The sequence below is a fragment of the Trachemys scripta genome, chromosome 23, assembly GCF_013100865.1.
Source record: "Trachemys scripta elegans isolate TJP31775 chromosome 23, CAS_Tse_1.0, whole genome shotgun sequence".
NCBI classification, from domain to species: Eukaryota; Metazoa; Chordata; order Testudines; family Emydidae; genus Trachemys; species Trachemys scripta.
In genome coordinates, this window is record NC_048320.1 from 1407179 (window position 1) to 1424954 (window position 17776).

Sequence of the window (17776 nt, forward strand, 5' to 3'; positions counted from 1 at the left end):
CTCTCCTCCGGCCCAGGCAGTGGCCCTTTCCTGCCATTCCCCCTCTGCAGCTGAGCAGTTTGACCCAGGCTGGGCTGAGCTCTGCAGCCTCCCCTCCCACCAAGCCCAGAAGTTATTGAACAGGTTAAAACGACCTGCACTGGAGTGGATTGGGGTGGAAAGAGCTCCTGCTGCTTGGCAGCCCTTCCCTGGCCATACTCCCCAGCACCCGGACTGGCCGTGAATCTGCCTGGAGCTGTCCCTGTCCCTGTCCCCAGCCTCGTCTGCACGACTCCCCGTCCCGTAGAGCCGGGCGCTGCCCTGTGGGCCGCGTGCGCTCTCTGCCGGCTGCCTGGGCGGGCTCTCCATGGCCTGTGCCGCAGCGACCGAGAGCCGCTGGGGACGTGGGGGTGAGTGGGAGGGTGTTTGAGAGGCTGGGACTCGAGGGTGGCTGAGCAACCAAATTTACTCCATGTGCAGAGTGAAGCTGCTGCTTGCTCTTAAAATAGAGCTGGGAGCAGCAGGCAGCTGCTCTCACTGCAATGTGCTAAGCAGCCTCGAGTGCCTTAGCAACTCCTTGCTTGGCAGCAGATGGAGCGTGAGCGACGGGCTCTCTTCTGCTCCTGTTCTGGCATCAGATCCCAGGAGACCCCAGAGCTGGTGCTGCGTCTGGGAGGGGGGGATGCTCCAAGCCTGGAGACCTGCTCGCTTCCAGCCCCCGGAGTCTCACCTTGGAGGGGATGGAGACCTGATCCAAGGAGCAGAGTCAGTGGCCTTGGCTTTTGGAAGTCTGCGCTGGTCAGCCCGGCCTGGGACAGGGGCTGCCCGGCCCTGCAGGACGTTACCACGAAGTGGGGGCAGCTCTGGAACGAACTGAGCTGAACAACGCACTGAGTTGGAGCCACCTGGCGCTGCAGTGAGGATCTGGTCCTGAGGCCAGGTTAAGCACCAGCAGAGACCCCGGGCGGGAGGCAGGCAGGGCTGTGCTGCTGGGTGAGGCTGGTATCAATCCTGAGCTGACAGCATCGCTGCCAGGCGACTGGCCCTGCTCCTCAGATGGGGTCAGTGGGTTTGGGGCACAGAGGCTGCTCAGCCAAGGCCTGGCTTTCCTTGTGGCCCAGCCCTGTGGGGTGCTGCGGGCCCCCGACCCAGCTGAGCGCCGGGAGAGCATGTGGGCCTCGGGAGTGGCTCGGCCAGTTGGGGTGGGAGGGTGGATGCACTTTATTCTTTCTTGGGGGGAAAACAAATTCTGAACAAATTCCAAGTTTGGGTAGGGAATTGAAGTCTGTTTCTGCCTCCCCCATTCTCCTGGACAGGTCGGGGTGCCCCGCCCCGCCCCTGGCAGGGGGCTGTTTCTATTACAGTAGCACTAGAGGCCCCCAGTGAGATCCGGGCCCAAGGTCACCCAGCAGCTCAGTGTCTGAGTCTGGAATAGAACCCAGGTCTCCTGAGGCCCGATCCAGGGCCCTACCCACTAGGCCGTGGTGCCACCGCAGCTTGCAGGGGAGGGAAGATCTGACTCTTGTACCTGCCGTGTGTTCTGAGTCTCTGGTAAAGGCCCAGGTGGGCCCCAGGGGTCTGTGTCTCCACCATGGTAGCCGCCATGCTGGGCAGTGCAGCAATCGCTCCCCAGTGGCCTGTCTCCGTGGGGCCATTGCAAGTGCATCTGTTGGGTGGGCCTGGGGGCAGGATCCCCAAGAGCAGGGGCCCAGCAGGGTGGGGTGAACAGGACGGGTTCCTGCCTGATCCTGGAGGGGTCGAGAGACAACTGGAGCAGTGACAAACCTGGTGCCTTCAGCCTACTTCAGGGAGGAGTGGGAGCCATTGCTCCAGCCGTACTCCACTGACCCTGGGGGCCAGGACTCCTGGGTTCTGTTCCTCTCTGCCAGTCCCCTGTGTGACCGTGGGCCAGTCACTGCCCCTCTCTGGGCCTGGGTCTCTCCTCTGTGCCATGGGGACAATCTCCCTCCATCCGGGTGGGTGTGGGGGCTGATCATGGGCAGGGATTTGAGAGCTGCTGGTGGTGAGGGGCAACACGCCGCTCCTGCCTTTCAGCCACAAGCTGGGGGATGCTTATTTCTGCACCAGATCTGGGTGCGGTTCGTGCATCTCTCGCTCGGTGTGAGACGCGTCTTTCCTGCTTGTGCTCTGACTGGCTCCAGCTGAACCGCTCCTTCCCCCGAACCTAGGGAGATAGACTCTGCAGGGCTGCCCTGCCCCTCACTTCCCAGGACAGAGCGCCCTCCCATGGCACGTGTCAACCCTGCACTGATCAGCAGGGTCACCTCAGGACCAGCCCCTGAGCTTTTGTGGGTCTGCCCCACATGCTGGGGTGGAGTGATGCTATTCTAAAAGCTCCAGCTGGAGAAGCCTGTTGGCACATGGAGCCACCCCTGCCCCCCAAGCAGGCGTGTTCCCTCTTGTAATGTGCTAGTTTTAAATGTCCCGAGCAATGGCGGCTCCACCAGACATAATCCTCAGCTCTCTTCCCCTGCAGGGCAATTCCCGGGGCTTCCCCTGCAGGATCTCTGCCCCAGCTCCCTCTGCCTCCCAGCGTGAGGCTCCAATCCCCGGATATCCTGGGTGATGTTCCCTGGACGCACCTGCCACTCCCACTTGGCAGCAGTGACCCTGGCTCCTAATGCAGGGTCCAGCCCAGGAGACCTCTGGGTCTATACAGAGCCATGCACTCGGGGCTCAGCCTAAACTGTCCCTTTTAACTTCATCCCCCGTCACTTCTACCTGCACCGGCTCCAGCCCCCGGCTGATCCGTGGTAGAATTCGCAGTCACTCGGCGCTGAGCAATGGGTGCTGTTCCGAGCTGTACCACGGCACATCCTCCCAGTGCTCCCGCGAAGCCATCCTGCCCCACGCTGGGATGTTAAACCACTGCCGTGCTCGGCCCTCAGCAGTGCTGCATTTCAGTGCTAGGGGATGTGCTCGGTTTGCAGGGAAAGGCATTGTATAACTGGAAGTGCTTCGACAGCCGTTCCCCCCAGAGGCACCGTTAACTTCTGGCTCCAGAAATAAGCCGTCGTGCCTGGGGTGGGGCATTGGGTCAGGGAGGGTTAATATGGCACAGATGGCAGAAGCCAGCAGTGATTAGCCTAGGTGGCTGAATAACCCCCAGTGATTAGCCGATTAGGCCTGTCTCCTTGCTGGTCCCTGCCGTGCTGGGCGACGAGTCTCCAGAGTGGGGCGGGGTCGTTTGGCTGGGGGTCAATGTACTGAAGCCGTCAGTTTGTCAGGCAGGCCCAACCCCCAGCTCCCACTTCCGCAGCCCCGGGGGAAGGGAATGAAGGCAGCCAGCCACACAGGACATGCCTAGTGCTCAGCTGAGTCTGCTCCAGGGGCCACAGGTCCAGCTCTGCTTCCTTCCCCTCTCGGCAGCTAGAACCAGAATCCCCGCCCGGGGCCAAGCAGACCCAGGCCAGGGGCGTCTGCATTTCAAGGCCATAACCCTTTATTGCCCTTGGCCTTATGCCCCCGGTTCCTGTGGCACAGCACCTGTGGGGCTGATACGCAGCACTCTGGAGCCAGGACTCTAACCCGCTCACCCCTGAAATAAGTGGGGGTCTTTCATCAGTGCCCAGTGCCGAGCTGGCTGCATGCCAACAGCCTGGCGCGACTGGCTGCAGTGTCCCGAGAAGGTGGCGTTGGGCTCTGAGATAGCGGGTGGAAGGCGGCGTAGTGCCACGGGCACCGGGCCGGTTGGGAGGGTTTATGGAACCCAGTCACCAGCGGAACACTTCAGCTCTGATAGTTAGCTAGGTGCTTTCCCTCCTCGCTGGGCAGCCCCCATGTGGGTAACAAGTGCCTAACCCCAGCCCTGGTTGGGAGTGGGGGCGAGTCCTTTTTCCCCCTCTAATACTCCGCCTGGCACCACGGCAGCAGCATGGTCCCTGCCAGGTGCCTCCTTGGCACCGTATTAGGAGGGTTGGCCCCTCGAGGGGTGCGGGGGAGCGGAGAGCCCCCCTCCCCCGATTGGTGGCCAGAGGCTCGTCTTCATCCCTCCTGCTCTGCGAGGGGCCTGGAGCCCAGGCGGTTGCATCCGCTGAACAATCCGCTCCCTTCCCTTGAGGAAGAGCCGAACCTTGGGCCATCAATAATGCAGGCAGCGGCTGCGCTGCCTGGCGTCCGGCTCGGCCATGGGTGGGTGCAGAGCCGGCTGCATCGTGCAGTACAGGCGCCTCTGGGGAAGGAGGCCCCTGGAGCGGGGCTGCCCGAGTTTGGCTGTGCAGTCCCTATGCACAGGGGCCATATGGCTGGATACTGACCAGTCCCAGTGGCACAGGCAGAATCAGGAGGGTGGAGGAGCTAATGGGCATGTTACCGGGCCCAGTTTGTAAACAACCCAGGGGAGCGTCTGCATGTGTGTGGGGGGGACACAGGAGCAGGTGCCGAATCGTGTGGGGCTTGTTGAGCCTGCCCAGTGGGGGGGCATGGGCCAGGGCCAGGGAGGCCCCTTTGCGTAGCGCGGTGGCGTGATGGCGGCTGGAGCCCAATAGGACCCTCAGACTCCAGTGTCTCCAAAGGGCAGCATGGGGGGCTGAGGGTGGGAACCCATCAGTCCCATAAGCATCCCCAGAGTGGGGGGATTTGGGGACTCCCCTATGAGGAGTCTGCACTGGGGCTGCTCCTGTCACTGGCCTCTCCATCAGCATGAGATGGACTCTGGACACAGTCCCCTCCACTCCCCATGACTCCCGCCCACGACCAGCTCCTGGCACCCTAGGGTGCTCCTGCATTCTACCCCCTGCCCCCACCCCAAGGCAGGCCGAGGCCCCTGCCCTGGGAGCTCCCCCACTCCCCAAGACGCCAGGAGCGCACGTGTCTCTCGGCAGGAAACCACAGGGAGGGGCCCAGCATTTTCTCGCTCTGCTTCTTGTGCCACAACCCGCTAACGCCACCCGTGATGGTAGCCAGGGGTGCAGCAGGGTGGCTGCTTCCTGCCCCTCGCTGCCTGGCCAGCCTTGGGGGCACTGGGAATCGGGAGGGAGAGGGATCCCCCACGAGCCACAGCCACCGCCCAGCTGCTCCCAGACAGGCTTCGGATGCTGCTGCTAGGCCAGGCTGGGCTGGCGGGCGGGAGGTGGTGACAGGAAACAGCCCGTGTCATTGTGGAGAAAAGCTTGGGCTGTGCGATGCTCCTCAGGCAGTGCGGCTGCCTCTGGGGAAGGGCTGGTGTTGAGCTGTGGCCGTGTCTGCCCCCTGAGTGCCTGCTATGTGTCCGCCCATGGGCGGCTTCCGTGTGATGGGGCCTCTGGGTGTGCCCCGGGCGTGTGCCTGTCTCTGGATGCCCCAGGCATGTGCCTGTCTCTGGGTGCCCCTGGGCATGTGCCTCGGTGTGTGCCCATCTCTGGATGCCCTGGGCATGTGCCCATCTCTGGGTGCTCCTGGATGTGTGCTGTGGATGTGTGCCCGTCTCTTGGTGCCCCTGGGTGTGTGCCTGTCTCTGGCTGCCCCTGGGCATGTCCCTGTCTCTGGGTGTCCCCATGGGCATGTTCCCAGGGCACGTGCCTGTCTCTGGGTGTCCCTGGGGGGTGCCCCGGGCTCATGTTCTACTTCCTTTCACTCCCTCTCATCTGTTCTCATCACTGAGCGGTCAGGTGGGATTAGCACACTTGTCAGCTGGCTTGACTGGGCCAAGGCAGCCCCTCCCCCCACCCCCATGGGCTGCTGCTTTGTCTCTGCATCATCCCTCGATCTACCTGCACGAGGGGCCTGGGTGACAACCCTGGAGCCTCACCCCCATCCCGCCACCAGCGTGGGGGAGAGAGTGCAATCTAGTGACTCTGGCACCCCCTTGGGACTCAGAGACTTGGGTTCGGCTCCCAGCTCCGTCCTGACCTGCTGGGTGACGGTGGCTGACTCCCTTCCCCCTCTGCACCTCAGTTTCCCCTCTCAGCCCTTGTCTGTTCAGGCTAGGGTTACCAGACAGCAAGTGTGAAGAATCGGGATGGGGGTGGGAGGGTAATAGGAGCCTATATAAGAAAAAGACCCAAAAATCAGGACTGTCCCTATAAAATCGGGACCTCTGGTCACCCTGGTTCAGGCTGTGAGCTGCTTGGGGCAGGGCCTGTCTCTCTGGGTGCCTTTGCACGGCAGCCCCCGAGCCTGGCTCGACACACCTGGGCTCGTGCTGCCACCCTGGAAATTGCTGTGTGGATGGTGCGGCTCGGGCTCCGAAGCCTGGGGGGTGGGCGTGGGGCTTGAGAGTCACGGCTTCCAGGCCCTGTCCGCACAGCTGTTCTTAGCTATCAGCCAGAGCCGGTCTCAGCCTGGGCTCAGAGGCCCGCTGCATAGCTGTACCCGTGTCTGTTCCACGCCTGGCACCATGGGGCCCTGGCATACAAATGCCAGCATGTCCAAGGCTGCCCTTCCGGCTCCCGCCCTGTCCTGCCTTCCCTCTGGGACAGTTTCTCTGGGTTGGGACAGTGACTTTTGCCCTTGGCCAGGCAGGACCCCCCCTTGGCTAAAGGCGCTGGCGTAACCCGATTGGAGAGGGTCCTCTGGTCCAGCTCAGCTAAACGCGCCAGCCCAAGTCTTCAGCCACCCCCAGCGGTGCCCCGATTCCTGAGGTTTCAAAACGCGTCCAAACCACTCTCTGTAGGACACACAGCGTCCTGCTGCTGCTATGGTAGGCAGCGTGCTCAGATGGGCAGGGCCCTGCAATGGGCATCAGGACTCCTGGGTTCCCAGCTCTGCCACTCACCGTGTGACCTGGGGCAAGTCATGGCCTCTCTCTGGGCCTTGGTTTCCCCATCTGTAAAATGGGCTAATGATGCTCGTGACCAGAGATGGGTGGATGAGAGTGCTAGAGCAGTGCAGAGTATTCTGATCCTTAACCGGAAAGCTTATTTATACGAGGCCCTGGGTGTCTGGCACAGGGCAGAGAGAAGTAAGAGGGCAGCTCCCTGCCTGACACAGTGAGGGGCGTGTGTTGGGATACGGCTGCCGGGGAGGCCTGAGCTGAGATTGGAACCCAGCTCTGATCACAAATGGCCCCTCCCTCCTGACCGGAGCTGAATTGCCTGTCATTATCTGCAGCCCACACGGCAGCTGAGGGAACACAGCCGGGAAGGAGCCAGATGGCTTAGGTCATGTCCCCAGGTGCTCTGCGGGACCTCAGGTGACTGCGTGCCAATCGGATCAGCACAGAGCTCCTCGGGCACTGGAGCCTGGATTTGGGGCAGAGCTCCTGGTCGTGGGATCTGGGGCTTGGGTGGCACAGCCCCTGCCACCCCACCACCACCCAATGGCCCTGCCTGTCTCAGGAGTGGCAGCAGGGTTCAGAGTTAAGATAATTGGGGAAGTCTATGCTTTTTGGAGATGTTGTTTCAGGCTCTCTGCAGACTCACGCAGTCACATTCAGGTCACATTTTCCAAGCTTTTTCTTTACATCTGCAAAGGCTGGAAATGTAATGTTTTCAAATGACAGCTGAGATCCTGGGGGCCCAGCCATGGGCCCATAAACCCCATGACTTAGTCCAGTCCTGGCTGCAAACTGTATTGAGCGCACATATGGGAAAGAGACGCAGTAGGAGCTGCTCGCTCTCACGCCTCTGCTCAAGCCATTACACCAGCATCTCCCTGCTGAGTCACCAATGTCCCGCTAACCAGGAAGAGTGGTGCACAATGGCCCATTTGTGGAATCGGTATAGCTGGGAATTGCAGTGGCTATCTGGCAACAAGAAGTACTTTCCCACACAACATACAACTGACCTGTGGAACTCATTGCCAGGGGATGTTGTAAAGGCCAAAAGTATAACTGGGTTTAAAAAAGAATTAGACAAGTTCCTGGAGGATCGGTCCATCGATGGGTATTAGCCAGGATGGGCAGGGACACAACCCCCTGCTCTGGGTGTCCCTAGACCTCCAGCTGCCAGAGGCTGGGCGTGGAAGATGGGTGGATCAGGCCAGAATTGCCCTGTTCTGTACAGTCCCCTTTGAAGCTCTGGCACTGGCCACTGTCAGGGACAGGACACTGGGCTAGATGGACCATTGGTCTGACCCCAGGTGGCAACTCTTACGCTCTTATATTTGTATTGCAGCTGAGATAAGGTTCACTGGTAACAGTTGGGACCACGTGGCACAAAGACTCAAGGGAGACCTGGGAGTCTGGCCCCCTAGGCTGGGGCAAGCCACAAAGGCTTGTGTCCCAGAGCTATTGACTGTCCAGACAGCACGTGCAAATGTGTTAATTGGCAGTCCATTCACTGGGAGTTTAAAAACTCCTATGGAGGCAATTGCCTCTATTGCAGCTCCTTGTTTGTAGTAAATAATACGGCCCTACATTTATAGAGCTCCTTTTATCCCAACCCACTGTGCCAGCTGTAGGGAGGAATTGCTTCACCCAGCACTGAAATGCAGCCACCTCTGGGGTGGAATGGGCAGCTGCTTAATAGCACACAATAATGCAACATGTTAGTTTAGGACAGGAAGTGAAGAAGGATTCCTTATGAAACTGACATTGCTGGGAAGAGCTAGGGGAGGCAGGAAGTAATCAACCAGACTGGAACTTGGCCTGGACACCCGGGTTAACTTGACCCTCCTCTTGCAGGGTGCTGTGGGATTTTTAATGATCACCAATGGTCAGAGCCTTGGCGCTATGTCTCATCCAGCAGCACCAGCCCCACCTGGGGGACACCTTCCGAGAACTGACTGGGGCGGAGCCCACACAGCTGTTGAGATCTGATGAGGCGGCTGGCAGGCATGGAGGATTCAGTCTGTTCATTGTCCTCTGCCTGAGGCAGCTTTGCCTCGTTCTCAGCTCCCCTGGCCCTGTTGTCCCTCCACATGCCAGGCACACCCAGAGCATGGTGCTGTGCCCAAGTGCTGCCCTCTGTTCCCAGGGGAGGATCAGAATGGTGTGCTGGTAAGGGTGGGGTGCACAGCTGGGGGGCCTCAGCCCATCCGAGAGCACGCAGATGTGCTGACAGCTCCCTGCAGGAGGGAAACTCCAGACCAGGGAGGAATCCAGGACCTCAGGAGGTATCTAGTCCAACCCCCTGCTCAAAACAGGACCAATCCCCAGACAGATTTTTGCCCCAGATCCCTAAATTGCCCCCTCAAGGATTGAACTCACAACCCTGGGTTTAGCAGGCCAATGCTCAAACCACTGAGTTCTCCCTCCCCCTGCCGTGATGAGGAGGCTCCTGAGGTGATGACAAGGCACCTTGCGGCGATGCCAGTGCAGCATCTTGTTTGCTGAGGGCTTTAGGTCCCTCCGTATCCCAGGCAGCCGAGTCTGGGCCAGAGGCCAGTGAGGAGCGGGGAGCTGTGGGCGCTCAGACAGTTGCTTTCCCCAGGGCGAGCCAAGTGGGTGGGCAGGCTCCGGTTTATTAACCGTTGCGCTTTGGAACCTATATGAAGCACAGTGTATGAGCTGCCCACAGCAATTGTTGTGATGGCCAAAGCCCTGGAGTATTTCTAGCACATCCCTACGAGGGATGGCAGTTCTACGTTGTGTGTGCTAGTGCTCGGGCTGGGAGAACGCCCACCTGTGAGCCTTAATGGAGCCCCCAGATGTACTGGAAATGGGAGAGGAGGCCGGGGGGGTGGCTCTCTGAATGGTTGGGAGTTAGGGATCCTAGCCCGAGCAGAGTGGGGGAGGAGGGGCTGGGCACTAAGCCAGGGCAGGAACCTGCCCTAAAAGGCATTAGGACGATTAGGAAGATGGCTGTCTTGGGACAGGAGCCAAGTGCCCAGGTTCAGAGCTGCCCTGTGTCCGTGGGGCCCTCACATTGGTTTAAAGTCCTATTGACTTGCCTTCCCTGGTCCTGGTGAAACGGCAGGGGTCTGCCCAGTTGCATTAGCCACCGCTGGATGGTGGCACGCAGCATCTCTCCTTGGTCAAGGATGTTAACGAAAGAGGGGCTACGATTGGCAGGTGACATTGCTGCCTCTCTGCTGGAGCGAAAGCCCCACCCCTTGCCAGCCTCTCCCGCGCCAGGCTCTCCCAACCTGGGCTATGATGTGTAAATCTCTCCCATCAGGGTATCTCTGCTTTACAGAGGGGGAGAGGAAGTGACTTGTTGGAGACAGGAGTTCTGGCTCCCAGCCCTGTGCTTTAGCCCCAAGATTGTCCTGCCAGGGCTGGTCCATGCTGGGAAATGCCATGTTGTCCATGAGCGACTGGGCCATTAAACGCTGCGAGTAGGTGAGGGCGGTTGTGTGTGATGCCTGGGGAAGCCGAAGGCAGCCCTGCCTACCCGGAGAGCTCTGTGCTGTTAACAGACCATCTGACATGCTGCACTTGCCCTTGTGCCCACTGCTTCCTGGGCACCGGGTGGCACCGTGCAGCATAACCCCCAGCACCTCTGGCGGTGGGCGCCGTGGGAATGGGCCCATTCCTTGGAGAGAACCCAGCGCGGGTGCAGCTTGGGCTCTCCGCCGGCTGCTCTCAATCGGAGCACGATCCTGCTCGGACGCCCAGGCAGTGAGCGCCGGGGCTGTTGATTGTCTCAGTGAGGCTATTTCTATTTCTAGCCTCGCAGCCTAATTTTAGCCTCCCTGCTCGGCTCAGCTCAGCTCTGCATGGCTGCGTGAGGGAGGGAGGAGGGCCCCGCCAGAGGCTCACCCTAGTGTTTCCAAAGCAAAGGGACCGAAGGAGCCAGCACAGATGGGAGTGAGCTGGATCCAGTGGGACCTGGCTAAACCCAGCTGTGCCTGGAGCAAGGCGCTCCCCGGGCCCTGGGGTGCCTTTCTGCCGTGGATTTCCCCGCTGCTGGAGAATCCCTGAGCCCTCTCCCGAGGTGGCTCCGTGTCCTCGTCTCCTCTCAATCGCACACACCGCCTCTGACAGCCTCATTCATCCCGAATGCACCACAGAGGGCACTGAAGTGCAGTTAGTGGGTGGTGCGATTTCCGTTCCAGGAGTGCATCTGGCTTGGCAGGTCTCCTCCTGGATGCACTCCTCTATAACGAGCCGAGGCTCTTTCGCTTTCTTCCTGAGCAGTTTGGGTTTTAAGTCCAAATCCCTCTGGAGCGTGTTTCCTCTCTCGTTTCTCATTATCTGGGCTCCTAGGATGTTCTGCCCGTGTTGCCCAGGCTTGGCAGCCTGATGACTCAAGCTAATTTGTGTGAAATGCCGTGAGTGTTGGCTGCCCTCCACTTTTAGCACTGTGAGGGATCTACAGGCACTTCACAGCTGTCACTGTCACCACTCAGAGTCATGGCAGCGGTGGGGCTAGAACTCAGATCCTCCTGCTCGCAAAGCACAGGCCTGGAGCATGATGGAGGTGCATCCCATGAGCACCATGTGTCATTGTTCCTGCCTTCCATGGGCAATGGAGCTATTCCTCCCAGCTGACAGCTGCCCCTCCCTGGGGCCTTAGCTCCCGGCTCCTTGCTTTTTGGGGGGAAAAGTGACGATTTTCTTTAGAACCAGGAAAATAACCCACGCTGTGCATTAAATGTCTGTGGGGAACTGCTGGGCTTCATCTCTTGAGCAGGATCTATGGCCCCCATCCCTGTTTAGTGCCCCTTGGGGCTTCTTTCATGGCTGCAGCCCCATTGCCGCCCCTGAGCCCTGGCAGGCTGCCCGGGGGGCTCCAGAAATCCCAGGGCAGGCAGGTCTGTGTGCTCGAGCTCCATCTTGGACGCCAGGGTGGAGCATGGCCTGCTGGGAGCTGTAGGCTCAATGGGGCCATGTGCTGGAAGGGAGAAGGACTTTGGCCTGGTGGCTTCCTCGCTGGGTCCCGGCACCAACGCTCAGTGAGCGAGCTGCGAATCATGTAACTTGGTCAGGCCCGAGCCCTCCCCCAGCACAGCCGAGCATAAGGAGAAGTGAAGTCCCCCGTGCTACCTGTTTGGAAAGGGGAAGTGATGTCACATCCTGTTCCTGCACACGCAACGCAAGGGCAGCCTCTGGAGAAGCCAACCGTTTGTGCCCAATTACCACACGAGGGGCCCGATCCTGGGACAGGCCGAGCTGCCCAGGGGCCTCGCTGGCTCCCCATCTCTCCAGATCGGGCCCAAACCGACTGCCGAGGGATGGGGAAGCAGGAAGGAGCTGGGTTGAGCAACATCAGTGCTGGGAACACCGCAGCGCGCAACATCCTGCCGCTGAGCTCATGCCTCTAAACAGACACTGATTTCATGGGCTGAGACCCGTCACGCGGCTGCACATGGCTCCCACGTGGTCTCTCGGAGGGAGAGCGGTAACCGCACTTAATGCAGCCTTTAAGATGGCAAGGGGCAATGTCCAACAGCTGCAGCTGGGGGCTGAGAGCCGGGACTCCTGGGTTCTACACCCCACTCAGTCGCTCCCGGGGTGGACTTGGGCAAATCACATCCCCCATCCGTGCCTCAGTTTCCCCGGTCATAAAATGGGAGATAACGATACTGACCCACCAGGCAGGGCCAAGCTGTGAGGCTTGAGTAGCTGATTGTAAAGCATCGAGAGGCCCCGGGTTAAAACTGGCAGCCAGAGGGAGTCTGGGCTTGTGGAGACTGGTGATGGGGAGCTTAAATCATTGCACTGAAACTCGACTTGGCTTTATTGATCCTTGTGTACTGCACAGGCATCACCGCAGCACTGAGCGAGTTCCTGGGGTTCTGCCCCCCCCGGCGCCGTGCGCAGTGCAAATCCCGAGGGGGGGGGGACTCCTGGGTTGGTGGTGAGGAGCACCAGAGCGGGAAGTCCTCAGGACACTATAGGCTGAAGCCTCTCGTTCTGCAGCCAGACACTAGAGTAGATGTCGGAGGTCTCCACCTGTCCAGGACAGACTGTCTGTGTCTGTGCCAGGCTCGTGCCGAGCTGGGAGACTCTCTCTGAGACCTGACCAGTCCTGGCAGCTCTGGTTGGTGATGGAGCAACCCAACCACATCCTGATGTGGAGCTGGAGCTCAGGGGCTCCGTCCTTGGAGGTGGAAGGGTAGGGTGGGGTGGCGGGGATGCAGTGCTGGTAGGAGGGTGGAGGGTCCAGGGCACTGGAGGAAGATGGGGTGACATGCAGGGACCCTGCATCGTCCAGGTTGGGCCTAAAGAGAGAGATGGCTAGGGCTCAGCCCTCCCCACACAGGGGCTCTGCTTCCCTGGTGGTCATGGCAGCTCTGGCCCCCACTCCTGTCTCACCCCGTCTGTCTCCCCTGCAGGATTCCATGAACTTGCCGCCCGACAAGATGAAGCTGCTTAGCCAGTACGACAGCGAGAAGAAGTGGGAGCTGATCTGTGACCAGGTGAGACTGAGGTGCCCAATCCAGGGACGTCTCCAGGAGCTGCGGGCACCCACGCGCCCCCCCCCCCCCCCCCCCACGGCCACCCTAGCACCTGCTGCAAGAGATTCAGCGCCCTCCATTACCCACTGTACACAACACTCACGGCAGGAAACTCACACCCAGACACTTCCCCCTGGCCCCTTCCTGTATTGCTCAGGTTGGTACCTGATCACAGGCTTTCAGTCTGATGTTTCGCAGCATGACTCACGACAGCGGGGCCAGAGCGGGGAGAAGTCACGCTCACTGCTTCAGCCCACAGATGTTCCGAGTGGCCCGGCAGCCTCTGCTCCCAGCTGGGACGGCCGAGGGCTGGCTCCCCTGCCAGCACTTTGCAGTCATTGGAGGGGCCTGCAGAGGAGTCTGAGGGGCTGAATCCTCTGAAGCCAAGGAGGCTAATCCCAGCATTTCCTCGATGAGTCATTTCTCTCCCCTTCTGTCCTCTCTGCACCCACAGTCAGTCAGTTCCTTAGCAGCAGAAAGATTCACTTCACTTCAGGGATGGGCTTTCTGCCAGAGGCCGTTAGCTCAAGTCGCCTTTTCCTGGTGATCTGCAAAGAAAGCCAGGGGTCGATCCTCTTGCTCTGCGTTGGTGCTGAGAGGGAGCAGGGACTGGGCATGTGTGTGCGCGCTAGGTCTTTTCCAGCTCAGAGAGGGGTGGGGGGCACCAGGGCCCAGTCCTTCCGAGGCCTGCCGGATCGGGCCCTTAATGCCTGCCAAGCGCTCTGAGGCTGCAAATGCCGTGTGAGTGCTGGGTATTATTAGAAACCGGTGAAAGATCAAATGCCTCAGAAAACCCTGTAATTGATGCATCTCACTGGAGCAACTGCTTCCCTGGGGAAGGGGGAGGGGCTGGTAGTTTTTGCTAGTGGCTGGATATTTTAACCAGTCAGCCTCTGCACTTGCTTGTTAGTTCAGGGGTTCTGGTGACTCCAGATTTTGCTTTTGGGGGTCAGTGTTGAGTGAAACCCTCAGGTTTGGGGGTGGAGGCTCGGGGGCAGGGGGGTGGGGGCAGGGGGTGCTGAGCTTTCGAGCAGCAAGGCCGCAGGCTGACTCAGGTTGGCAGTGGCCGCTGGGCATTGCTGTCCCAGGGCTGCCTTGTTTCATAGAACCATAGAATATCAGGGTTGGAAGGGACCTCAAGAGGTATCTAGTCCAACCCCCTGCTCAAAGCAGGGCCAATTCCCAGCTAAATCATCCCAGCCAGGGCTTTGTCAAGCCGGGCCTTAAAAACCTCCAAGGAAGGAGATTCCACCACCTCCCTAGGTAACGCATTCCAGTGTTTCACCACCCTCCTAGTGAAAAAGTTTTTCCTAATATCCAACCTAAACCTCCCCCACTGCAACTTGAGACTCCTTGTTCCGTCATTTGCCACCACTGAGAACAGTCTAGATCCATCCTCTTTGGAACCCCCTTTCAGGTAGTTGAAAGCAGCTATCAAATCCCCCCTCATTCTTCTCTTCTGCAGACTAAATAATCCCAGTTCCCTCAGCCTCTCCTCATAAATCACATGCTCCAGCCCCCTAATCATTTTTCTTGCCCTCCGCTGGACTCTTTCCAATTTGTTCACATCCTTCTTGTAGTGTGGGGCCCAAAACTGGATACAGTACTCCAGATGAGGCCTCACCAATGTCGAATAGAGGGGAACGATCACGTCCCTCGATCTGCTGGCAATGCCCCTACTTATACAACCCAGAATGCCGTTCGCCTTCTTGGCAACAAGGGCACACTGTTGACTCATATCCAGCTTCTCGTCCACTGTAACCCCTAGGTCCTTTTCTGCAGAACTGCTTCCTAGCCATTCGGTCCCTAGTCTGTAACAGTGCATGGGATTCTTCCATCCTAAGTGCAGGACTCTGCACTTGTCCTTGTTGAACCTCATCAGGTTTCTTTTGGCCCAATCCTCTAATTTATCTAGGTTCCTCTGTATCCTATTCCTACCTTCCAGCATATCTACCACTCCTTCCAGTTTAGTGTCATCTGCAAACTTGCTGAGAGTGCAGTCCATGCCATCCTCCAGATCATTAATGAAGATATTGAACAAAACCGGCCCCAGGACCGACCCTTGGGGCACTCCGCTTGATACCGGCTGCCAACTAGACATGGAGCCGTTGATCACTACCCATTGAGCCCGACGATCTAGCCAGCTTTCTATCCACCTTATAGTCCATTCATCCAGCCCATACTTCTTTAACTTGCTGGCAAGAATACTGTGGGAGACCCTATCAAAAGCTTTGCTCAAGTCAAGGTATAACACATCCACTGCTTTTCCCTCATCCACAGACCCAGTTATCTCCTCATAGAAGGCAATTAGGTTAGTCAGGCATGACTTGCCCTTGGTGAATCCATGCTGACTGTTCCCGACTCCATGCTGACTGCTATCTCCTGATGGGCAGTTAATTTGGCTCCTGCTCCTGGGGACATGGAAGGAATGACAAAGCAGCTTTCCCACCGGCCCTGATCGTGGCTGATGGCAGGCCCAGCGGAGAGGCAATAGGTGGGTGGGACATGGAGACTGACCTCCCTGTCCACCTTCGGGCAGGCCCTGCAGGCTCGGGGCTCAGTGCCCTGCTACTCTCGCTGTCCGTGCGCTCTGGATAAATGGGGGCCATGGGCTGTTCACCTAGGGGCTCACCCAGCACAGTCATCCCTGGCCCTAGCCCAGAGCTCTGCTCAGGGGTCCCAGGGCTGTCATCACCCCTCTAGCCTGCCTGTGGTCCGGGGCCTGAGTCTGACGGGAGCTGGCTGGGCCGTGTGCTCCCTGAGGAGGTGGTGCGGGGCAGGAGTCATCGCGTGCCAGCTGGGATACTGCGTAGAGCAGGCTCTTCTTGGCTTGTTCCACGGCCAGAGCCTCAGGGCCCTGATCCTGGCTCTGGCTGGGCACAGGCATCTCCCGCCCATCGGTGGAGCTCTGCGAGGCTGCCAGGAGTCCAGCATCTCGGAGTGGGCTCGTGCATTCCTAATCCCAAGGCCAGAAGGGACCATCCAGTCTGATCCCCTGGAATGCACAGGCAGACACCCGCCCCACCGTGATCCTCAGGGCAGGTCTGTTAGAAAAACCTCCCAACTTGATTTAACAATTGTCAGGATTGGAGAATCCACCTTGCAAAGTTGTTCCAATGATTAGTAACCCCGGCTGTTAAACATTTACACCTTATTTCCAGCCTAAATTTGTCTGGCTTCAACTTCCAGCCATTGGATCGTGTGACACCTTCCTCTGCTGGACTGAAGAGCCTGTTATCAAACCTCCATGTGCCAGCCTCTGTCCCCAGGACCGTTCTGCTCTGCTACAGTCACTTCCCTTCCCTTTGCCTCAGTTACCCCATCGACATACCGGGAAGGAGAAGTCCTGAGGCACTTGGATGAAAGGGGATCTCGATGCCTAACCTAGGCCAGCGCAGTGTGGCTCAAGCAGTAGCACCTCATGCTTTTAAATCCAATGGTCCCAGTTCAAGCCCCATAGATGGATCATCATTAGAGAAACATCCGTCTCTGTTACGAAGGGTGCATCCACACTCAGAGTAGTACAGCTGCAGCACTGCCGTGTAGACAGTAACAGGAGGGGCTCTCCCGTCAGGCCTGGTCTACATAGAATCATAGAATATCAGGGTTGGAAGAGACCTCAGGAGCAGGGCCGGCTCCAGGGTTTTTGCCGCCCCAAGCGGCGCAAAAAAAAAAATAAAAAAAGCCATGATCGCGATCTCCGGAGGCAATTCGGTGGGAGGTCCTTCGCTCCGAGCAGGAGTGAGGGACCCTCCGCCGAATTGCCGCCGAATAGCTGGATGTGCCGCCCCTCTCCGGAGTGGCCGCCCCAAGCACCTGCTTGGCAAGCTGGTGCCTGGACCCGGCCCTGCTCAGGAGGTATCTAGTCCAACCCCCTTCTCAAAGCAGGACCAATCCCCAACTAAATCATCCCAGCCAGGGCTTTGTCAAGCCTGACCTTAAAAACCACCACCTCCCTAGGTAACCCATTCTAGTGCTTCACCACCCTCCTAGTGAAATAGTGTTTCCTAATATCCAACCTAGACCTTGTTATGCAGACAAAACTACACAGGATCATTTCAGGGGGCAAGACAAAGATGCCACATTTATTATGATAACACAATTTGATTTATGACCAATAACTTAATACACACACACACACACACACCCCAGATGTTCTGCAGCTGCTGTATAGGAGAAACTGCTGAGCTTGAATTGCTATGCAAACTAGATACAATCAATTTAGGCTTGAATAGAGACTGGGAATGGCTGAGCCATTACAAAAACAACAAGGAGTCTGGTGGCACCTTAAAGACTAACAGATTTATTTGGGCATGAGCTTTCGTGCGTAAAAACCTCACTTCTTCGGATGCCAGCCACAGAAATAGTCAGAAACAGACTTCAAAGAGAAACAGCAGAACTGAAATTAATTTGCAAATTTAACACCATTAATCTGGGCTTGAATAGGGACTGGGAGTGGCTGGCTCATTACAGAAGCAGCTTTTCCTCTCCTGGAATTGACACCTCCTCATCTATTATTGGGAGTGGACTACATCCACCCTGATTGAATTGGCCCTGTCAACACTGGTTCTCC

The 17776-nt window shown here is 58.4% G+C and overlaps 1 protein-coding gene across 4 annotated transcripts in view; it reads left to right on the forward strand.

The window, feature by feature from the left end:
- FMNL1 (formin like 1) overlaps nucleotides 1–17776 on the forward strand; it is a 59134-nt gene that overhangs the window by 8617 nt on the left and 32741 nt on the right. For all 4 annotated transcript variants that reach the window (XM_034756066.1, XM_034756064.1, XM_034756065.1 and 1 more), the window contains exon 2: nucleotides 13081–13164. In XM_034756066.1, coding sequence (XP_034611957.1) covers nucleotides 13081–13164 — 84 coding nt within the window. The remainder of the gene's footprint in view (nucleotides 1–13080; nucleotides 13165–17776) is intronic.